Source organism: Hemitrygon akajei, chromosome 5, assembly GCF_048418815.1.
Source record: "Hemitrygon akajei chromosome 5, sHemAka1.3, whole genome shotgun sequence".
In the NCBI taxonomy this organism is placed as follows: Eukaryota; Metazoa; Chordata; class Chondrichthyes; order Myliobatiformes; family Dasyatidae; genus Hemitrygon; species Hemitrygon akajei.
In genome coordinates this window covers 124829310-124854510 of record NC_133128.1, presented here as the reverse complement: position 1 = coordinate 124854510, position 25201 = coordinate 124829310, and the positions used below count along the sequence as shown (strand labels likewise).

The 25201-nt window shown below is 40.1% G+C and overlaps 1 protein-coding gene across 3 annotated transcripts in view; it reads right to left on the bottom strand.

The window, feature by feature from the left end:
* tra2b (transformer 2 beta homolog) overlaps positions 1-5445 on the bottom strand; it is a 33246-nt gene extending 27801 nt beyond the window's left edge. Inside the window, exon 1 of one of the 3 annotated variants that reach the window (XM_073046396.1) lies at positions 5263-5445. In XM_073046396.1, the coding sequence (XP_072902497.1) occupies positions 5263-5298 (36 nt within the window). In that variant the 5' untranslated portion in view covers positions 5299-5445. The remainder of the gene's footprint in view (positions 1-5262) is intronic. The other 2 variants (XM_073046395.1, XM_073046397.1) reach the window with 2 other exon arrangements.
* Between the last annotated feature and the right edge of the window lie 19756 nt (positions 5446-25201).

Below are 25201 nucleotides of genomic sequence, written 5' to 3'. Positions count from 1 at the left end.
CGCTAGATCAACTTATTGTAATTGATTTATTGTAATGCCTGCACTGTTTTGTGCACCTTATGTAGTCCTGGGTAGGTCTGTAGTCTAGTGTAGTTTTTTTTCCTGTGTTTTTTTTTTACGTAGCTCAGTCTAGTTTTTATACTGTGTCATGTAACACCATGGTCCTGAGAAAACGTCGTCTCATTTTTACTATGCACTGTACCAGCAGTTATGGTCGAAATGACAATAAAAAGTGACTTGACTTGATAACTATGAAAAATGACAGTTTTATAGTGCTGTAGTATTGTTTGTATTCTAATTTGTTCTTTATTTAATTTAAATACATAACTTGTTACTCAGTTTAACAGTCAATTGACTTTTTTTAAAATACCTTTTTAACTATTTTCATTAAACTTTGGTTAATTGGGGGGCAGTCACTTAATTGGGACAAAATGTACAGATCCTAATGTGTCCCAATTAACTGGAATCTATTGTAGTTTAAATCTTTATTTACATATTGAATAACATGCTACATCTTGCAAATTTGTTGTACTACTACTGCAACATTACGCGGTATTTTGGAAGGCAAACTCAGATGGTAATTCATTAAAGTACTTTTGCACTGAAACATTAGTTTTTACACACCAATCTGAAGAACAGTTGAAACAAACATTTGGCTAAGTCCCTTGATCTCTAAACAATGAGGGTATGTTGGAATATTCCTTAGCAGGGTGGCAAGTCACATAACAGGCAATAATTCCACTCTTATGGATGGAGACTGCATGCTTGGGAATAGGTTCATTAAATATTACCACTTCCCTGCCTCTGCAAAAATTTGGAATCTAAGAATTCATAATTTAATAATTTCAAACTAATTGCGTAATTTTCAGACAACAAATACAGGTACATCACTCAGGAAAAAACAAAAACATCCTAACAATGTATTCAAGCCAAATGTTAAGATTAAAGAATAACTTCCTCCCATTGGATGACAACTACTGATCCAGCATTAAGCAACTAATAAGCAATACTAAAGCAGATCCTTAATGTAACATCAAATATAGAGACCTAGAAAACTGACTGAACTCCAGGTACCAGAATACCAATGTTCTAATTTAAAATTATCACTATCATTAACAGGTAGTCCAGTTTTAAATTATGGCAATCAGTACTTTCCACTACTAAACAAATAGGTGAAAATGTTTTGAAAAATTCACCGGTATGCCAATCAGGAACTTAGATTCAAAGGATTCTATTACACTCAAGTCAGTGTAACACATGAGATTAGTCAACTTTCACCTGCCAATTCCAATCGCATCCCATGATGCATCTCTCAGCTGATCAATATAGAATCCACAATTGTTTGTAAGAATCTAAAGGCAAGAGAATTTCAAGGGCAAATTACACTTATCCCCTCAGAACTTTCTTCATTATTCCATTTTTTTTCTGTAATAAGATGAGCAAAGCAAATTAACACTATTGGAGATAAAAAACCTTCAATGTCAGACCTACACATCTAACAGACAATTATTTTCTTGCCCTTAAGCACAGAACCAATCTTCAGATGGGTATTCATAATGGGAAAGTCAGTTATTATTAAGGATTTAAAAAAAATTAAGATTGCCTGTTTCATGTATTTAGTACTTTCACAGTTCTGTCTTATTTGTACAACACTGTACGGGGGGGGGGGGGGGGGGAGAGAATTTGAACTTATTCACGTTTGTCACATACAGATGAAAATCATGGTTCTATCATTAATCTAACTTTCTAAATTAATACACAGTGGAAAAAATTCTTTTTAACAAAATTTACAAACTACCCAAAACAAGTGATCAAACTGACTACAGGACAAACCAACTGCAATGCTACCAGAAACTGCAATATCACTGTTTTCAAACACAGCCATTCATTACTTTTGCACCCACTACACATCAATCTATTGAAATGCTTCTCATTTTCTGAATTTGCTACAACTTTTCTTAAATTCCTGCAGAGCAGGCTTCATATCTGAAGGATTACAGACAGAATCTGAAATACAAACTTCTCTTCACAAGTGGCTGCCTATTTTGCATTTCCAGCACTGCTTGTTTCAGAACTGATAATTGCACGTTATCTTTTCTATATTCTACCATGAGGTATGACAAATTCACACCAGTTTGTTAAAGTTCTCAAAAGTTGGCACCAATTTGTAAGTCCCCTTACAGTAATAGCCAAATTGCCATTATAGCTGTCCTCTTCATCTTTCCACACATCTTCCACAAAGGTAAACAAATCCTTTCATCTGATAAATTAAAGCATAAAAATATCATTTGAGTACAACCTATGTACAGTTTTGCAATGTGAATGACCAGATGTTGCCATGCACTAACAAAGACCAGCATGAAGATTGATCATGGTAAAAGACATTGATTTACGGTTTGCACAGAGTGGTCAACACCCTGTAATTTGATAAAGTAGCAAATGGAATTAAAGTTTATAATTAAAATTACTTGTAAAAATCCCATGCAAAATAAAAGGGAATGCGAGTTAACAACGTAAATCAATGGTCTCAGCTCTTGATGTGGAGTTCATTAAACTGTCCATACATTCAACACAGAAAATGACAGTTATGTATGGATCAGATGATATCTAAAAGAGAAATGGACTGCACTTCAGATACAGACTTTCATTAAAATTCAGGATTCAGAAATTCTAAGGGTTCCATCCAAAAACACTTTCTTCTCAGATGACAACTGACCCACTGGATGCCATTACTGTTTTGCATTAAGGACTTTCAGCATTTACATTTGAAATCTTGAAGCTTTTCAGACAGTGTAAACTACATTGTCTGAACTGCTTCAACCATGAACGTTTCCCAACATCTGAGTTGTCCTCTATACATGCCAAAATAAATGCATTTGGCAGTGTCTGGAATTTCAAAAACAATATAAATTAATATTGAACCAAAATCTGTAATTCTCAGCAGTATAGCTAATTTCGTGTCAAATAAGCCAAATTCATTAACTGGGCTAAGTGGCTCCAGTGGGCGAATAACCAAGTCATTAAAAAGCATGTTAATACAAACAAAAAAGCCTTAAGAGTAGTATCAACCTATGGTACAGTGTATAAATAATAAAAAAACAAACCTTAATGCTTCTATCTTCTTGTCTTGGGACTCTTCCCCCATCAATGTCACTGACACAACTAATAAATGTAAAATAAAAGGTGCTCTGACAAATACTTCAGGGAATCTAGGGTCTGACTTGAATCAAATCATCTTTACTTGGCTAAAAACACAAACAAGGGATACCTCAGCTATATCCTAAAGCACAGCTAGGCAAGATTCAAGGATTGCCATGTTGACATTTTAAAGCAGTATAGTACAAATAAATAAGTCAGCTTTTTAATAGCATTGTAGAATTTAAAATACTGATCAATTATATTATGGATAGGCCAACTGTAAGTTAATAAGGAAATAACATATTGCTAAGCATGTAAAAGATTAATCTAAATTGCTTTGGGAAAAGGGATAAGCACAGCACTAGGGTTTCACCAATTGTGGGAAAGCACTTTTGGAGATCTGTGCAGTGATATATAAGAAAATACGGACGACCCTGGGAAAATTGGGTTATGAATACTCTTAAATTCGAAGTATTACTGCCAAACCCAGCTAACGCCTTACTTACATTTTGGATCTCCCTCCCCCTTGTCTTCTATTGTCGATAGCTTCAGTTAATTTTCACCAGGGTTTTTGGAGGATGATGGAGGAGGTTAAAGAGAAAAATATTTGCACAGTAATTTGGTAAAATACATTTGTCAGTAAAAGTTAGTCATCAAAACTGCTTCTTTCAGGGGTGATGTCACAACAAAGAATCAATAATGAAAGGTTAACCAAAAGCAGAACTGCTTATTTAATGTAGTTCATGCCCATCTCACCCCATGTCAATCCAAAATTACAAACTATAAATCTGTATCCCCTGTCCCTTCAAATCCTATCCTGCCAATATATGTAGGAACAAATCCACACCCAATTATATTAACAAAGTCAATTTTTTTATGCATAATGCAGACAAGGGTTTTAATACGAGAAAATTAAGTTATTTAGGCAGGAAAACAATCCGGTAAATGTCAGGAATTAACTTTTAAAGTTCAAATATGCTTCCTTCCACACACTGCAGAACAGGCAATTCAGCAAAATCTGACTGACATTCTATCCTCAGTTGCTACAAATCTATTTACCAACTATTACCATTTAGTTTACTTTTATGACAGACCAGTCCTACCAATTTGTTCAGCATCCTCCCGTCCCAAAATGTGACATCAACTTCAGATTGAAGTTCTGGGTTTAATTAAAAAAAACTCTTGAGAGCATTTCTTTGTTGGTAACCCAGTATCCTCTCCGCACTGCGGAAAGCTGGCGTACTAGACCAAGGCCTCAATGTATTCCAAGTAACCCCGCACCCAACAAAAACCAAGGGAACCAAGAGGCCTAGCAGCTGTGACCAATATTTAAATTTATGTTTTCTAATCCCATATCAAGTCACAATTGAAACGTGAAACGCTTTTAATTATCTGTTGTGCATTTATAGCATTTTCCCAAAAAATATCGGGCGTCACAATTTTAACCCGCCATCCTTAATTTATGATAAGAGATCTGCTAAGTTGGAATTTCGTGTTTACTGACTGGTCTGTGGAGCCGGGTTTTTAAAAAATTCCCCAATAGAGTACGCCAGCGTTGCAGGGAGAGGCACGTGGCTCACCCGACTACAGAATAGGCAATTTCCACAGTCTAGCTCTGCACGCCAATAGATTCAAGGGCAAGGCAAAACAAGAATATTAACATTAGAGGTACATTGTGCATTGCCCAGGGGATATAGCAATGCAGAATGGCTGCAGTTAGTGGGCCCAACATGGTGGGCGGCAGGACCCAGTAAACTCCCATCAGCGTACTACAGGGCCCGAAAGACTGGCCGTCAGCTCCCCGCCGTTTACGCGCGCGACAGATTGACAGACAACACTGCTGGGCCAATCGTGCGGCGCGACGCCTGTCCGCAGGCACCATTCCGCCCTCCTCATTGGTGGTCAAGTACGTGACAGCACGGAGCACCAATGCAATCCACCCAGGCCGACGACTTGCCCGGCCATTGGCCGTGCAGCCTCGCCGAGGGGCCAATCAGCCCGTAGGAGAAGCGATAGCCGTGCACCTAGAGGCGGGATCCCGCAAAACATACGCACTACTGTTCGAAAAAAACCATGGAGCTCGACATTAAAACGAAAATCGATAGTATTTCGACAGAAACTCACCCTTTCGATGTATGTTTGTTCTTCGGAATCGCTCATGTTGGCGGCTATTACAGCGAAACTCCTCAAACTATTCAAGAGAAGGGGAGAAAAGGGGGCAAAGGAAAAAAAACAGCTGAGCACCAGAGCCCCAAACCGACGCCACCTACCTCGAGCTCCCCACTGCAGGAAGTGACGTCGGCCACTGACGTGTTCCGGTCGGGCGCCGTTGCTAGGCTCTTTCCTGAGGGGAGGGCGTCCGCTGGTTGATGGCTGTACGAGATGCGAAGGTTGGGTCGGCGTGGGTCAGAGTTAGGAATGGCACGCACGGTCCAAACTGCTAAATTCCTCTCCCAACCTTTTATGGTGAAGAGTAAAAATATATCATCTAGACTAGAGGTTCGGCTTCACTCACTCTGGCGCCGACTGGATCCGATGCTGTGGGATTACTTTTGGAGACTGCGATGCATGCTCTATATTATTTATTCACTTTCTTATTGTTTGCAAGGTTTGTTCTCTTTTTGACATATTTTGTCTTTGACAATCAGTGCCAGTTTTTCCATATGGGCACTATTATGTTTCTTTGTGGCTGCCTACAACAGGACGAATTTCGAGGTTGTATTACGTCTACGTACTTTGATAATCAATGTACTTTGAACTATTTAATGTACCGCCCCCTTGGCTCCCAGATCACACCAGAGCGCCCCCCCCCCCCACTCCCTTTCCGGCCATTACATAAAATCTATAAAGAATTTTGTTTTACAATGCACAGTAAAAGAAAATAGGAATTCCAAATTCAAAGTAGTGACAAATTATTCAAATGTAGAAATAAAGTTATTTAATTACAGTAAAACAATTTTCATCGACATTTTTTAGGCATACATTAGTAGTCCAACTATTAAGTACACCTGGTTATATGCCAGGGGATACGTTCCTCACAGTCGACGCATAATGTGAATAATTGTTTAAATGGAGAAAATAGGGATGCGTTCTGGAGGGCTTCCTAAATATGTTTTATCTGTAACTTATTCATATTTTCATACCAATACGACACAAAAGCAGTACCACAAGGCAACATTCATATTATATTTCATCAGTTTAAGGTAATGTTCAACATAATAAATCATAGAAAGTTAACATACTAGGGTGTACAGTTCTCAAACCCTTAAGAGCACGGGGCTTTAGTGAATGGTAAACTAAGAGAGGCTTCATCTTACAGTCTCCTTCAGCATTGGAACACATAAGCAAAGTCAACCTATCCTTTGCTAACTTGAAACCTGACGCACTCTTTTCATCCTTACTTAAGTAAGTGCGTTTCGGCATACACTTCCAAAAACGCCTGGTCTCGTCTGCATTAAACACCTGCTTTGGTGTGATGCCTGACTCAGCTATCATAGCCCACAACTGCTCAGGGGAGTGTTCATCAGCTTCGTGGTCAGCACTAGCTTGCTCACCATGCACAGCTAAGTTGTGAAGCCTGTGATGATTACCAAACTTAGAAAACCATCCACTACTTGCATTAAAGCTAATAATATCACTTGACACTTCCTCACTAGCCCCTGAACAAAGGCGACCATAAATTTCCAAAGCTTTCACACGAAGATGATCGGAACTGAGTGTTGTTTTTTTCTTTGTTTCATGCTCAATGTAAAAACTCAACGTTTTCTCCATTTTTGTCATAATCGGCTGATGCACTTTGTTAACAATCTTTGAAGACACTTGTGGTGAATCAATCACTGCACTTTTAATTTTCTCAGCATTTTTCTTTATGTTTCTGATCGTGGACTCACCCAGGCCGAAGTAGCATCCCAGAGCTGTGTTACCTTCACCTGACGCGGCCCTGTTTATAATTTCCAAATTTTTTTCAAGTGTTAAAGCGGTTCTCTGCTGCTTGGCTGATGGCCCAGGACTTGACATCGGACGCTTAGGAGGCATACAGTAGTTAAATATTTCAAGCCCAAAATCACTGCACCATAGGTAAAAACAACAAAAGTCTAAGAGCACAAGATCGCACATCCACACACTGCCAAAACCAATGAGAGACTGGCGGGAGTGAGTCTGAGGCATGCGCATGTGACTTGTATTGGCGGGAAAGCAAGGCTCCTCACATAACTGAGTTTTGGACGCATATAAGGAGAAGTTGGTAGAAATAGGTTCCTTGCATAACTGTGAATTTGCACTGTCTGAAGACGCATATAACGAGGATAGGGTGTACTTCATTGCTTTTTTACCTTTCACTGGGCTGGATGGACTTGGTTTCATCTTCTCAACATCAGGCTGAATGTCACTCAGAAGGAATCTCCCATCATCACGTTCAGTAATTTGCAATCTGTTGCTTTAAAAGAAGTTGAGTAACTGCACTGAAACCGTGCTCCACTAAATATGATGTTGGAAAGACAATAAAGAATTTTTTGAATTTTTTCCACAGTGTAGGATAGCATTCAGAGATTTCTTTCTGCAACCAAGACTCGGTATTTTCTGAAGCTCTGCTTCAGCTCGAAGTTTAGTGAGATCAGTACTTTCTCCATCCTTCCTGTTAATTCCTCACTACATGTGTTCAGGAATGGATTTTGAAGAGAAGATCCTGCAATCTCTCTGACATATCTTTATGCAGCTCACTCTTGTGACACAGTATACTTGAAGATTATCATTTGGTATTCCTTCTTTCTCTTAGAGAAGCTCAGAAACTGGAAAAGGTCGTGGCATCCAAATGTACTCAGAAAGGGTTAACTTGGACAGAAATGTGGAATGACTGATTTCACTTTGATAAGATTCATATCATTTCTTTACAATTGAATATTGATTTCATTAAACTTTGCAAATAATTCTGACAACTAAGCAATGCCATGCCTAATATTCTTAAGTTGACTACTGAATGAAGCATTCAAATTTTATCTGTTTTAAAAAGTTCATAAAAACATAAGGCTGTTTGTTTCTTGTGAGAGCCACCTGAGCTTTGGTGCTGCAAGCATTCAAAATGTTCATCATTTTCAATACACAATTCAAAGTAAATTTTATTATCAAAGTACAAATATGTCACCATCTACAACCCTGAGGTGCATTTTATTGTGGGCATACTCAATAAATCTATAGAATAGTAAATCAATGAAGGACTGCCCAACTAGGGTGTTCAACAATAATGTGGAAGACAATAAACTGCAAATACAAAAAGAAGAAACAATAATAATAATAAATAAATAAGCAATAAATATTGAGAACCTGAGATGAAGAGTCCTTGAAAGTGAGTCCATTGGTTGTAGGAATATTTCAATGATGAGGCAAGTGAAGTTGAATGAAGTTATCCCCTTGGTTCAAGAACCTGATGATTGAGGGGTAGTAACTGTTCCTGAACCTGGTAGTGCGAGTCCTGAGGCTCCTGTACCATCTTTCTGATGGCAGCAGTGAGAAGAGTGCATGTGCTGGGTGGTGAGGATCCTTGACGATGGATGCTGCTTTCCTGCAACCATGTTTCATATAGATGTTCTCAATGGTTGGGGGCGGCTTTACCCATGATGGACTGGGCCAGATCCAATACTTTTGTAGAATTTTGTGTGAAAGCTCTCAAAATAGTCAAGAATTGAGAGCATGGGACTTGATTTTATTTACTGCTGTGATAATAGTATTTAATGATTTGTGAAGCAGATTATTTAGGTATTTTGTGACAAGATGTCTGTGAATGAACACAGTGAGTGGTAAATATGTTGGGTACAGCTTTTTTCAAGAAAGTAATAACCCCACAGTAGCATTCTGTCATTGATGGTGGTGGCATCCGTTAGTCTCGAGAGACCATGGATTTGAGCCTTGGAAAGTTTCCAGGGTGCAGGCCTGGGAAGAGTTGTATGGGAGACTGGCAGTTACCCATGCAGCAAGTCTCCCCTCTCCATGCCACAGATGTTGTCCAAGGGAAGGGCAAGGGCCAATACAGCTTGGCACCGGTGTCGTCGCAGGAGTTGCCAGAACGAGGTTGAAGGCAACATCGGACTGCCTTAGGGACTCCAGGTCCGGGTTCGTCTCCCGAAGCCTTTCCCATGAATGGGTATGGCCGCAAGGCAGCTGAGGTTTGAAATCAGAGTTTTCCCTCTCTTAGATGGACTGCCTTCCCAGGCTGACGAGCTCCATCTACCCAAAGCACTGGTTTTAAGGCGCCAGGACCTGCCTTCACCCCTTCTCCAGTCTGTAGAAACAGTTCTGCCGGGCTTAGAGGCTAAGCCACATGAGAAGGCCAGGAGTTGTTGATGGTGCCACAAATGTTGCGCAATCAAGAATGTTGGTGAAAAATTGCTCAACAACCCAAAATATTGACTCATCTATAGAAGCCATGTTTATATGTTTTTTTCTGTATTATATTTTGTGGTGTGTTTATTATAGTAATCTGACACATGGGCTAGGCTGTGGTCAAAGCCAATGAGTATAGTTACTAATGGAAGGGAAATGGTCTTGTCAGCCAAAAAGTATTTGTCTGTTCTGTGAGAGTGAACCTAGATTGGATTCATACCCTCAGCTGGAGAAAAGAGCTCATAGTGAGAAGATTGCCTTCCTAAAGAGAAATGTCTGCTTTGGCTGTTTGTGTACAGCAAGGATCGCAGGAAGCATCTTTCATACAAGGTATGCAATGGCAAGCATCCCAGTATACTTCACATTCACTCTAGAATCAAAACAAGCCGTGAAAGCAAATTTCCCCCTAATTTGTAATGACTAGTGTGCACAAAAATTTCATGCTGTGCAATTTATTTTTGCCCAGAGACAACAACGTGTGGGCACTGAATTTTTAAGTGAAATTAAACCTTTGTATTCCTCTGGGTTTGATCGTTTTCACAGTTTCTGTATTGTACATAAATATTTCTCATAGCTGCACGTTGCTGACCTCATGAGCTTTTGGTGTAGCAGTTTCTACTGTTTCATTAAGCTATTCTGCTTTAAATGATCTAGCAATTCTTTTGCGCTTCGTGCTTCTTTGGAATTCAAAATAGTGAATCAATAATTTCTTCAATAAAAACAGTATAAATATGCCAATTCTAAAATCTGCAGACAAATCCATTGCAAACTCCACGTTGTCAACACCGTCCGTAACAGAAACCAGAAAAAGTAACGTGATTGTGTACGATAATGAAATATACTTTATACTTGATTTGAAGTAGAGGGTGGCAACTTTTTGTGCACAGTTTAAATTCCTTTGTACGCTAGTAGCAAGGGATGTGTGCATGCACATCTTAGAGGGAACATTGCATGAAAGAATCAGACACAGCTGCGAGAAGTGCCCTGGTATCCAGTGGCCTTACAGGGGATGGCCATCATGACTGTAAACTTCTCATAATTCCAGTCTAATAAGGGTAACGTGACAATGGTTACTTATGCTTTCCTTGACCAAGGAAGCACAGCTGTGCTCTGCACAGTGAGCCTTATGAACAAGCTCACCCTTACAGGAATAAAGACATGCGTTCTCTTATGCACCATGGGTCAAGCGAACATTCAATAGGGAGGGAACTCCGTGGATGGTCTCACCTGAGACATGTCCATTTGCTAGAGATTGATTCAGAAATTGAGCTGCTAAAGGGACAAATGTTAAAGCATTGGAGCTGTTGCAAGTGATTCACAGTGTTAATGATGGACCCTATGCAATTAGAACAACGTTGGGTTGGACAGTGAATGGAGCACTGAAAGGAAACTATGGTGATGGGAGAGACTGTGCACAACCAGCACTGACAATTAACAAGATCTATTTTGATCTTGGAGGAGCTTTGGCCGCACCAGTTTAAGGCAGATTTCCCTGAATGCAGTCAGGATGATCAACCTGATTTGTCAACAGAAGACCACAAGTTCATGAAGCTGGTTATGAACTCAGTAGAACCAGATTGGTTTACCTTTGAGAAAGAGGGAAGTTCATATGCCAAATAACAGGAAGATTGCAGAACAGCATGCTCTAAATCTAAGAAAGCTTAAGAAGAATTTGTCATTTCACGCTGACTGACAGCGTCCATGAAAGATGTCATTTCCAAAGATTATGCTGACTGGCAGCAGGGGATATGGGACACAGTGATGGGAAAGTCTGGTATATTCCACATCATGGTGTTTGCCACCCAGAAAAGAGAAACTTTGTGTTGTGAATATCACTTAATGCTCAGCTTTTACAGGATCCAGATCTTACCAGCTCAGAGTCATATCTGGATTCAGAAAAGAACCACTGGTGATCATGGCAGATATTGAATTAATGTTTCACTAGGTTAAAGTACCAGCAGAAGATGCAGATCTGCTGAGGTTTCTCCGGAGGCCTCAGCCAAGATATGGTGAACTTCAAATGCGCAGAAGTTGATGAAGAACAGTTCAGCTGAGAGATGGTGGATAAGGTTTTGCTTTGCTTCTGTGTTGATGACCATCTTTTTTTTAAATTACATTTTTTTATTAGTTTTTCAAAACATTTTACAAAATTAAAAACCCCAAATCCCAATGAGGAGCATTAATACAGTGCAAGATTAATCATACAATAACAATATGCTACAAAGGAAGAGAATTTAACAAAAAAGCACCTAAATTAAAGACAAGTGAGCTTAGTGTCCTCCCCAAGCCCCACAACACAAGAAAAAAACAACAACAACTCCAGACCAACCACCACACAGTATAAAGAGTATAAGTCCGGACAGTCAAACTCCCAGACTGTGAATATACTTAGCAACAGAGGATAATAATGCCTACTACCAGAAAAAAAAAGGGAGCTGAAAGCAAGGGACCGAAAAGAAGAAAAAAAAAGAAAAAAAAAACCCTAGTCAAGAGGAAGGTTATGAAAGTACTCGATAAAAGGTCCCCAGACCTTATGGAACTTTAGATCCGAATTAAGAACTGAATAATGAATTTTTTTGAGGTCCAAGCAGGCCATAATGTCGTTAAGCCATTGCGCATGAGTGGGCGGGGCAACATCTCTCCATCTAAGGAGGATCAAGCGTCTCGCCAGGAGAGAGACAAAGGATAGTATTCGGCATTTGGTCGGACCCAGACATAAATCTGTCTCGTCCCAAAAACCGAACAGAGCAATTAAGGGGTTAGGTTCTAGGTGCTGATTCAGAATACCCGATAATGTAGTGAAGACATCTTTCCAGAATTTCTCCAAGCTAGGACAGAACCAGTGCATATGGATGAGAGAGGCCATGCCCCTCTTGCATTTATCACAGAGCGGACTAATGCCGGGGTAGAATCGAGATAGCTTAGATTTAGACATATGGGCTCTATGAACAATCTTAAACTGTAAGAGGCAATGGCGAGCACAAAGGGAGGTTGAGTTAACCGATTTGAGAACTGAGTCCCAGCTCTCCTCGGATAAGGAGATATTTAAATCCTGCTCCCAGGCCATTTTAATTTTATCCACAGGGGCCCATCGTAAGGTTGCTAGTTTATCTCGGATAATTGAAATTAAACCTTTACCTAGTGGATTAATGGAAAGAAATAGGTCCATAGCATTTTTCGCAGGCATTTCAGGAAAGTTAGGAATTAAAGGAGCAGTAAAGTGTCAGATTTGGAGATATCTGAAAAAGTGAGCGTTAGGCAGGTTGAACTTAACGGAGAGCTGCTGAAAAGAAGCAAAGCGGTTATCAATGAAGAGATCTTCAAAATGTCTGATGCCCTTCCTGTACCAAACATGGAATGCTGAATTGTACATAGTAGGTAAAAAAAGGTGATTATGTGCGACAGGGCTAGACACGGAAAACCCCTGGAAACCATAGCATTTCCTGAACTGAGCCCATATACGCAAAGTGTGTCTAACCAGAGGATTAGCTATTGATCTGGGCAGACTGCTAGGGAGTGCAGAGCCAAGAAGTGCAGATATAGATAATTCTTTAGTGCTCAACTCCATTGCCACCCAGTTAGGGCACTCGGGTTGACTGTGGAAGAAAGACCAGAAGGCAGCACAACATATATTAGCTGCCCAGTAATATAAGCGAAAGTTAGGTAAAGCCATGCCACCCTCTTTTTTAGATTTTTGGAGGTGGATTTTATTAATTCTAGAGCGCTTATTCTGCCACAGATATGACAAAATAATAGAGTCTAAGGAATCAAAAAAAGATTTAGGAATAAAAATTGGGATAGATTGAAATAAGTATAAAAATTTGGGGAGAACATACATTTTAACAACATTAATACGACCTACCAAGGACATAGATAGAGGTGACCATTGTGCCAGACTCTGTTTTATAGCATATGAAAGATTGACAAAGTTTTCACGGAAGAGGTCTTTAAACTTCCTTGTGACTGTAATTCCAAGATAAGTAAATTGATTATGGACTACTTTAAAAGGGAGATCACAAAATATTAGTTCTTGTGCTTCTTTATTAATTGGGAAAAGTTCACTCTTATGTAAGTTGAGTTTATAGCCAGAGATCTGGCTAAACTGGTCAAGAAGTGAAAACGTTAGAGGTAAGGATGTAGACGGATTTGAGAGAAAGAGTAATAAGTCATCAGCATTGACAGAAACTTTATGCTCAACACCCCCTCTCCAAATCCTGGTCAATTCAGGACAATTTCGAAATGCTATCGCCAGAGGTTCTATAGCCAAATCAAAGAGAAAGGGACTTAAGGGGCATCCCTGACGGGTGCCACGTTTGAGATTAAATACTTGGGATTTCTGAAAATTAGTTAGAACAGAAGCAATAGGACACAGGTACAGCAATTGGATCCAAGAGATGAAACTTTGGCCGAGGTCAAATTTTTCTAAGACTGCAAAAAGGTAGTTCCACTCTATACAATCAAATGCTTTCTCCGCATCAAGGGAGATAACACATTCAGGAGTCCCAGTTGGAACTGAGTATAAAATATTAAATAGACGCTGAATGTTAAAAAAAGGGAGACGGTTTTTAATAAAGCCTGTTTGGTCATCAGAGATAATGGAGGGAATAACGGTTTCTAATCTATGAGCCAACACTTTAGCTAAGATCTTTACATCAACATTGAGCAGAGAGATCGTCCTGTACGAGGAACACTCTGTTGGGTCTTTGCCCTTTTTTAAAAGAAGAATAATAGATGCCTCATTGAAAGAGGGTGGCAATTTGCCATAATTAAACGAGTCAGATAGTACTGAAAGTAACTGAGGAGAAAGAAGTGAAGAGAATGATTTATAAAATTCCACAGGGAACCCATCAGGTCCAGGAGATTTCCCTGAGGACAGTGCAGAAATTGCAAAAGATATTTCTTCTGGTGATATAGGCGCATTGAGTTTGGCTTTGAAATCAGATGAAAGTGAGGGGATATTCAGATTCTGTAAAAATTGATCCACAGAGATATTGTCATTCAGGGATTCAGAGGAATAAAGCCAAGAATAAAAATTTTTTAATGCGTCATTAATTTCTAAATGATCCGATGTAAAGTCTCCGTTCTCCTTCCGGATCTTTGTAATATGTTGTTTGGCTTTGGAATGCCTCAGCTGATTGGCTAGGAATTTACCAGACTTATCCCCATGAATGTAAAAGCGGCTCTTGCTTTCGAGAAGTTGGCGTTCGACAGGTTGAGTGGACAGAAGGTTAAATTTAGTTTGGAGTTCAACGCGCTTCTTGTATAATTCAGGGTTCTTAGTTTGGGCATATATTTGATCCAAATCTTTAATCTGGTTAATGAGGTCTGCTCGATCTGCACGGGATCTTCTATTGAGATTTGCTGTGTAAGAGATTATTTGATCCCTCAGATATGCTTTCATGGCATCCCAGACAATCTGGGATGGCACTTCAGGTGATGTATTAGTGTTAAAAGTGAAAGGTTATCTGGTCCTTAATAAATTTTACGAAATCATCATCCGATAATAAAGTTGAATCGAACCGCCAGTGTTTGTTCCTCTGAGGGAGACCAGGAAAGTTCAGAGAGAGGGTAATTGGGGCATGGTCAGAAATCAGTATACTCTGATAGTCACAAGAGTGGGCAAATGGGATAAGTTGGTTATCGAGTGAGAAATAGTCAATTCTAGTGAAGGTATGGTGAACATGTGAGAAAAAAGAATAATCTCTCTCCGTAGGATGGAGGAAACGCCATATATCAGAGATACCAAAATTAGAGAGAAACAATTGAATAGCTAAGGCAGATTTAGTAGGTGATCTGGTAACAGAGGACGATCGGTCCAGTTTAGGATCCAACCAACAGTTGAAGTCACCACCCAGTATAAGAGAGTATGAGTTTAAGTCTGGTAGTGAGGAAAAAAACCGTTCAAAAAAGTTAACATCATCAAAGTTGGGGGCATACAGGTTTGCTAGTGCAACTTTAGTGTTATATAGTTTACCAGAAACAATAATAAAATGGCCATTTGTATCAGATATTTTATTATGGAGTTCAAAAGGAATATTTGAGTTAATAAGAATGGAAACTCCCCTAGCTTTAGCGGCAAAGGATGAATGAACATGCTGACCCGCCCACTTTGACAGAAGCCGGGAGTTATCAAAACAACGAATATGAGTTTCTTGGAGGAAAGCAATGTCAGCTTTGAGTTGTTTAATATGTGAGAATACCTTCCTCCTTTTAACAGGGTGGTTCAATCCCTTTACATTCCAGCTCATGAATTTAAGTGCACTAGCCATTCTCAATTACTAATGCATAAAAGGCAGCAGGCATATAAACAGTCAAGCAGTACAATAGCAGTCTGGGAGCAGAGGTGTAAACATAGATTCGTAAGGTCAAAATATAAACATGTCCTGAGCAATAAAGAGATGTTGGAACTGGAAAACCCACCCCATCCGCACAACCCAAAACTAGACGGCTACCAAAACAAGTAGCTAGCTCTACCAAAAAAATTAACCCAAATACAACTTCCAGATCTGTGTCATTAACAACAGTTCCGTATAAATACTATAGCAAATAATAACTAGTTTATGCACTAGAAAACATAACTACAGATTAGAACACCTTCTGCAGAAATATAAAACTTAATACAGAGAAAATTGGAAGAAAACCAAAACTAACCTACCCGCGAAAAATTATAGAAGAATAAAGTAAGAGAAAGGGGAAAAAAAAGGTAAGAAGGAAAAAGAAAAAAGAAGAGGAAGGGGAAAATTATAAATTCAAGACGAGTGTTTATCAACCATTTACAGAGAAGGGAGAAAAAAATTCAGAGATTAGAAAAAAGGGGTGAAGAAAAGAAAAAGATAAAATAGATAAATATTTAAAACAAAGGAAAAATAAATCAGCAGTTGAACTGTGAACCGACAAACAGGGAGGCCTTCACTAAAGACTTCGAACCTCCAAGACAAGTTAGAGTTAGTTGTAGAACTCTGTAGGTAAAGTTATACAAGAATAAAAATAGATTACACACACACCAAATCCCGGAAGAGATTGTCAACAGCCCTTAAAGTTTCAATGAATAATGTCTGAGTGATTCAAGTGAATTCCGAGTCCAGAGAAAGTAATTTTACTACGAGGAGTACTTATTTTAGGAGGTCCGATCAGATTCTGAAGATGACTGGATAGCCGAAAGACTTGCCACAAACGCTTCAGCTTCCTTCGCTGATTTGAACCACTTGAATTTCCCGGTATTAAGCTTGATTCGTAGATCGGCAGGGTTACGAAGGGAAAGTTTGAAACCATGATCAAAAAGCACTTTCATAGTGCCTTTAAACTCAGCGCACATCTTTAAGGTCTGGGGTGCAAAATCTTCCACAAAGCGAATGGTTGTATCCTTGAAAGGAAGCGACCCCCTGCGACGCGCCTCTACGATCAAACTGTGTTTTACCTGGTATTGATGGAAACACAAGATTACTGGTCGCGGGCGGGAGCCCAGAATTCCGGGGGGAATGTACACTCTGTGTGCCCGTTCGAGCTCGGGCGGCTTCGGAAGCAAATCTTTCCCGAATAACTCACAGAGAAACTCGGCGAAAAACTTCACGGTCAATCCCTTTTCAGTCGCCTCTGGTAATCCCAGAATTCTGAGGTTGCATCGCCTGCTGCGATTTTCGAGATCCACCATTTTGGAAAGAAGTTTGTTAGATTTTTCCTCTAAGCTGGAACAGAGAGTCTCCAAGTATCGAACACGACTTTCTAAATCCTCAGAAGTCGAATCGATGCGAGATAAGTGTTCAGTATGTTTGTCCACTTTATCGTTGATCCGATCCAGTTTGTCTTCTAACTGTTTGAAAGCGGTTTTAAATTCCTTTAAGATTTCATCTCGGAGCTTTCCAAGCGCAACCATCGTCTCGTCCGACGGGGTCATAGCTTCTTTTCTCCCAGATTTAGAACTCTTGCTAGACATTGTAAGTTAAATATATTCACAGGCAAGTAAGAGATACCGAAATAATTCCTAACTAAGGTTTAAAAAATGGAGACATTTAGTGCAAAGGTAGCGACAGTAACGGAACAAAAGTTCGGAGCAGCTAAACAATCGCCATCTTACCGGAAGTCCTTGATCACCATTTTGTGTCAGTGTCCTCTGAGGAGGAGCTAGTGTCTCTCTATCATGACCTTGTATCCATTTGGGCTAAAGGCAGCCTTCGATTCACAAAGTGGATAAGCAACAGACACAGTGTGCTAGCTGTGATACCAGAAGAGCAAAGAGTGAAAGACATGAAGGATTTGGATTTGGATCAAGATATATTTTCAATGGAGAGAGTACTGGGTGTGCAATGGTGATTTCAGTCTGATATTTTTAAGTTTAAGATTACAATCCAAGATAGAGCACTCACTAAAAGGGGGATGCTCTCCACAGTTAGATCCATCTATGATCCTTTAGGAATCTTGAGTCTGGTGGTGCTATCTTCTAAGATGATCTTACAAAATTTATGTATGGAAGAGCTGGGCTGGAATGACACTATACCAACATTATATGTTCATGAGTGGACAGGCTGGCTGGAAGAACTCTGCCAAATGAATGACTTAAAGGTTGTTAGGTTTTGGAGAAGTTACTGCTGCACAGTTACACCACTTTACAGATGCAAGCAAAGATGGTGTCGGATCTCAGTAATTTTCAATCCCTGGGTTCTTTTAGGAGCTCAAGAATGAGTGAAAGACTTAAACTCTTCACGGTCAGTTATTTAAAGTTTAAACAAAGGACAGATATTAAGCAGCGAAAGTAACAGTGATACAAAGCAGATGAGAGAAGAGAAATTAAAGAGATTCAATATGGCACTTTTTAAAAATCCATCACCTTTATACTCCAAATAATAGAAATTCCTTAGTTAAAGATAAACCAATTAAAAGGCTACACAATTATAACAAGTGTACAGTGTGCTAACACTTAGCCAATTAAGAAATGAAAAAGTGTCAAACCATTATGTAACTGCTATACCGCCTTCTGCCAGTAAGTGGGGATGAAACACCACATATTGTGGAAAATACATGAGTTTGTTAAAAGTACAAATAGTTAAAAATACAAATTATGTCAATAAGAGAGAAACTATAATTAAAATTATGATTTTAGTCTTACATTAATTCAACTAATATCTTATAAAAAGTATTAAAAAAAACTGATTGCAACAATCCGCCCTTTGATTTTATAAGGTAGACTTTGAATCACTACAGCTGAAAATTCAGAGGTAGAAAAAGTTAAAGTATCTATGTTACAGAGTAACTAAAACGACTTCAATTGTATAATATCAAAGAGTATGCATGTTCTTAAAAGCATTTATAGTATTACATCATGATTGGATACATTTGGAATACACGAGTTAGGACTATTCTAGTAACAATTGCTTTTAAACAAACACAAAAATGTAGATTATGAATGCATATTAATATGAATGTGATGATTTTTAATATTGAGTAATTATATCTTCAGGGTTGTCAGGTATGTAGGTGCAACATTCCTTAAATGATCTCCCCCCTCCCCCCATTTACTGCTAGGAGAAGAGCTGTGCTCTACAGGAATGGTAGATACAGATGTGTCGTTTCTCAAATCATGTTGATTGTATTTACATAAATGACTCAATTTGACATGATTCACAGGGTTTATTACCATTGTGTACCCATGTTTCTTGTCAAAATGATGAAGCACAGGTAAAGTATGAGTCATTTCAACCCGTACATCATCAGTAAGGGAAATAGGTAAACATATAATAACTTCAAAATAAAATCATAATGTCCAGTAATTATATTCATACTTAAGGTCTTCCCACAGTACCTATCTTAATCGAGAGTCTCTTTAGCTTGCTTGCAGTGGCTGGCGTGTACCCACTTACTTTTACCTTCTATCTTCATTGCTGAATTGGTCATTAATGGTAAAGACCTTCCCACCAGTAGTTCCTCATGTGGTTTCTTGACCAGGACTCAGTCACCAGGAATCAAGATTTGTCCTCCTTCTAATGGACCACTCCAAAGAAGACTGTACAGCTTGTGTTGGTTTCAAACAAATATCAACTAAACTATCTGACATAATGTGTATATCAGCCTCTCTGAGACCGAGAGCTCCTGGTAGTGACACTGTTACTACTTCAAGTTGACTCAGTTTGTTTTCTTGTTTGGGGCTGCTCTCATGCTGCATAAAACCAAAGGAAGAGCTGAAGGCCACGGCATGCCTTCCGAGTGATACTTCATCAGCCGTTGTTTGATGATGCCATTCATTCTTTCGGCTTGTCCTGAGGACTTTGGATGATGTGGACAATGAAAAGACCATTCAGTGTTCATCACTGGACATAATCCTTGACAAACAGTGAAATGTGTTCCTTGGTCAGAGTCAATGTGGCATGGCAATCCCCATCTAGGAGCATAGTCCTTCTTCAGAGTTTTGGCTGTGTGTATGTCAGTAGCTTTTCTTCGTGGTATGGCTTCCACCCATCTTGAAACATCTGAATATCCTTGGCACTTCGTTAGAGTAATATAGTCCACTTGTAGATGTAAAATAATGGACAGCTGGGGCAGGATTACTTGGTTGAGTTAGCTTCTCCATTTATCTGGGGTTGTTTCCTGGCAAGTCATAATCTCTCAACTGTTTGTTGAGCTTGTAACCTGAATGTTGGATTCCACCACCATTGGGAGAATCTGTTAACCATCTTTTGTACTCCAATGTGTCCTAAGGAGAGTATCTGCTGTGCCAGATAAGGAAGCGGCTCAACTGGGGCTATGACACTATGACTAGTTCCCTATCTCCATACTCCATTCTCATTTAACAATCCACCATTTTCCATCCAGTACCACTTTTCTTCATTTGAGCACTGACCTTGCGTTTCTCAAATATCTTGTATGTCTGTCTGTGATATAGAGTTCAACTTGGTTTCCATAGTTTCAGTTACCAGGTTTTCTTCTATCTCTTCCACTTGCTTTATTGCCTCCCTTGCTATTCTTATCACAGTTTTGTCTGCGAATATACTTCCACAGCTTTCCATTGTGGTCATTTTGGAGTGACCTTTACATTTCAATACAACAGCTTCTGACGGCAGTTGTGTGGCTTCCATAACTTCTCTAGTTGGCTATTCTTGATTGGAGTTACCATGCCACTAAGAAATTCTCTTTGTCTCCATAAGTTTCCAAATTCATGAATGACTCTGAAAGCATATTGAGAATCCGTGTAGATATTAGCTGATCTTCCTTCTGCTGGCTTACAGGCTTCACTCAAAGCTTTCAGTTCTGCCTTTGTGCAGAGGTACCAGGAGCCATGTTTTCTGAGGGTATCACTTCATTTTCCGTGACCACAGCCATTCGAATTCCTCCCTCAATGGCTGAGGAGCAGTGTACAGAATCAGTTCTGAGTTCAACAAAGACATTTCTTTGAGGTAATTTGCATCTTCTTGGCACGTTACTGGTCATAATCTTCTATGTCCACTGACAACAGTGTTGCTGGACTTGCTCGTTGGATGATGACATTGGATGCCTCAAGAACAGTGGACAACCTGGACCACTGAGCAGCTGTCACTTGAGAGGCCCTGTTCACAGTCAGTAAAGTATGCACTGAATGCAGGTATTAAACATTTAAACTCTGATCCAGCACAATATTAAAAATGTTCATGACTGCCATGTACGTTGCTTCCACTGCTTGCAGACATGAACTCCATCCTAATGTTACATTGACTAAGTTGGCTGAAGTCAGTTTCCATCCCCCACATGGACCTCATCACTGCTATGATAGGAACCCGAATGGACACATTGTAGAGGAAGGACTTTCACATGCTACTTCACGACTCAGTCTTTTGGACTCAGCCTTCTGTGCTATAGTATATCAAGAATGAAACTTTCAGGTTCTAAACCTTTGTTGCAAACAAAGTTTCAGAAACTCTTGAAGTCTCAGAAGCATCTCAATGTACGTATGTAAACACTAGAGTGTTGAGGGTCTCAGTACCTTCTTCATCCTGAAAGGGAATGGCCTGTGAATCCCAGTTGTTCTGGAGAACTTATGCTAAATGACCTGGAAGTCAAGAGAAGTGTTACAATGAATACCATGCTGATTGAAGAGGAAGTGGATGTGGTAACATGTATAATCCATTACTTCCCATCTTAGACCTGTTTGAGGAAGACCTGGCCTGGACTCTTAGATTTAAGAACCTGCTCTTATTTCTTAGTCAGAAGAGAAAGCACTTGAACAGCACACTTTCTCAGTCTCACTTGGATGAAGAACAAGGGTAGTCTTTGGAGAGAAAGATTGAGAGGACCAAAGGTCAGATTGGCCGAGGTCGTCTCTCAGTGGAGGAGCTCAGAAAGGTGGAAATGGAGATCATTGGGTTTTGCCAAAGGAAGAGATTTCCAGATGAATTCTCAAGTTTGCAAAGGGGAGAAGGTATGAAAAGGAACAGTCATATTTTCAAGCTCAATCCAGTACTTGAAGATAGTGTCTTGAGAGTTGATGAACAGCTTAGTTGGGCAGCCATGCCTGAAGAGTGTAAACGTCCTGTATACTGGCAAAGGATCTTCATATCTCAGGCATCATTCTGAGGCATGTACATCAAGAGGTGGGACACAGTGGCAGTAACCACGTGTTATCCAGGCTGCACCAAAACTACTGGATTCCCAGCACAAATACAAGTATAAGAAGGATCCTGTCTAAGTATGTTGCTTGTTGATGGTTGCACACAGCTTCAGGATGCCAGCACATTGGCAGATCTACCTCTGGACAGGGTCTCTCCTGAGGAACCTCCGTTTACATTGTAGGAGTGGACCTTTTGAGGTGACGAGCAGAAGGAGTACAGTGAAGAGCTGTGGGCTCATGTTTACCTGTCTAGCTGTACAAGCTGTTCACATTGAAGTGGCATCTTCTTTAGACACAGATTCCTTTATTAATGCACTTCAATGCTTTATAGCAGGACAAGGACCAGTTTGTGTACTGCGGTCTGATAATGTGACAAACTTTGTTGGAGCTGAGTGTGAGTTTTGAGAAACCATTGAGAAGTGGAATCATTCATGGATCAGTGCTGTGCTTCTTTAACCCTTTGACTAGTTCACATCATGGAGGAATATGGGAAAGATTGATCAGGTCTGTGTGAAAGGTCCTCATTTCCACCATGAAGATACAGAGTCTTGACAAAGAGAGTTTCCACACAGTCCTTTGTGAAGGGGAGACTATCAGTGGCCATCCAATTACAAAAGCATCTTCCAATCCCAATGATTAGGAAGCACTAACAGCCAACCATCTTTTGCTTCTGAAGACCTCACTATCCTTACAACCAGGAAAGTTCCAAGAAATGTCTTTTGGAAGGATGGAAGAAGGTCCAATACATGCCAAAAGCAACACACACACAATGCTGGAGGAACTTAGCAGGTCAGGCAGTCTATGGAAATGAACAGACAGTCGATGTTTTGGGCCGAGACCCTTATTCAGGGCTGTGAAGTAAGGGGGAAGATGGCGGAATAAAAAGGTGCGAGGGAGGGGAAGGAGGTTAGCTGGAAGGTGATGGGTGAAGCCAGGAGGGTGGGAAGGGTCAAGGGTTGGAGAAGAAGGAATCTGATAGGAGTGAAGAGTGGACCATAGGAGAGAGGGGAGGAGGGGACTTAAGGGGAAGTAATAGGCAAAAGGTCAGAGTGGGGAATGGGGGGGGAATTTTCTACTGGAAGGAGAAATCGATATTTGTACCATCAGGTTGGAGGTTATCTAGATGGAAGATAAGGTGTTGCTCCTCCATCTGAGGGAGGCCTCATCTAGCTACAAGAGGAGGCCAAGGACTGACATGTTGCAACGGGAATGGGAATAGGAATGGGTATTAAAACGTTTGGCCACTGGGTAGTTCCGCTTGCAGGGGATGGAGCAGAGGTGTTTGATGAAGCGGTCCCCCAATTTATGACGGGTCTCACCAATGTAGAGGAGGCTGCATTGGGAGCACCGGACATGATAGATAACCCCAGCAGATTCACAGGTGAAGTGTTGCCTCAGCTAGAAAGACTGTCCGGGGCCCTGAATGGAGGTGAGGTAGAAGGTGTATGAGCAGGTGTAGCACTTAGGCCACTTGCAAGGATAAGTGCCGGGAGGGAGATTAGTAGGGAGGGATGAACAGACAAGGGAATTGCAGATGGTGTGACACTGCAGAAAGTGGAGGTGCAGGGGGAGATAAAGGTATGTTAATGGTAGGATCCCTTTGGAGATGGTGGAAGTTGCACAAGACAATGTGTTGGATGTGGAGGCTGATGGGGAGGACCTCTATCACTGTTAAGGCAGCAGGAAGATGGGGTGAGTGCAGACGTTCAGGAAATGGAGGGGAAGTGGGTGAGAGCAGCATCAATAGCAGAGGGAGGAAACCCTGTTCTTTAAAGAAGGAGGAATCTCTGATGTTCTGGAATGGAAATCCGTGTCCTGTGAACAGATGCGGCAGAGGTGAAGAAACTGAGAAAACGGAAGTAAATTTTTACTGAAGATAGTGTAGGAAGGGCAATAGTCGAGATAACTGTGGGAATCAATATGTTTATAAAGGATGTTGGTTGGCAGTTGGTCTCCAGAGAGGGAGACAACGAAATCGAGAAAGGGGAAGGAAATGTCAGAAGTGGACCCAAGTGAATTTAAAGGCAGGGTGGAAGTTGGAGGCAAAGTTGATAAAATTGACAAGCTCTGCATGGGTCCATGAAGCAGCACCAAAGCAGTTGTCAATGCAACGGAGGAAGAGCTGGGGAGTATTACACATCAAATTTGTTTTGAAACAGTGGGACAAGGAATGGTGAGATATAAAACACAATTTCCTCCCAGGAGACATTGTGCTTATAGTTGACAACAGAGTGCCTTGAAGACTCATGGATTGTGGGAAGAGTCATTTAAGTCTTTCCAGGCAGAAGAGGATTTGGGTGGCTCATCAAGACCAAGATCTATAACCAAGATCTGTCTTCTACAGGAGGCAGAGGTTTGAGGAATTACAGATCTAGAAGCTTCATGACTATGACTTGACAGAGCGTGGTGGTAAAGGTCACTCTGTGCTGGTAACCTCTGACCTAGACAACTGTTACTTGACTTGACTGGTAGAAGAAAGAGGTTATTTTCCTAAATGTCATGCTGTTTATCCTTGAAGATTTCATGTCTCCTATTTTTAAAAGTAGGAATTTGTAATTATTATAGTGTAATAACTGGGGGCAGGGATATATGAACCACATATCTAATTTTGTTTATCTGTATTGTATTGTGCTGCATGTTTGTTATGGGTAATTGTCACGTAGAAGCCATGGCAGAAGAAAATGAGTACAGTTCTGTATTCTCGCCTTGTCTTCATTAGTCTTGTTGAGAGAGGCAGCTAGAGAATGTGAGTATTTTTGTTGAGTTAATTTTGCTATTTTCTACTTTGATCACACTTAATTGATCAAATTGGAAAACTTATTACATTATATCACTACAAGATTGTTCATCTTTGCTAGTTTCGTAATAAAGGATAAAACATACTTTTTTTTCCAACTTGGAACTTAGTTATATGAAGGCATCTCATACAGTGTCAACTCATGTACTCTGTCAGCTCCTGTACAAATATAGTGTCAACTCCTGTACAAATACTGTCAACTCCTGTACCCTGTCAGCTCCCGTACAAATAGTGTCAACTCCTGTACTCTGTCAGCTCCTGTACAAATACAGTGTCAACTCCTGTACTCTGTCAACTCCTGTACAAATAGTATCAACTCT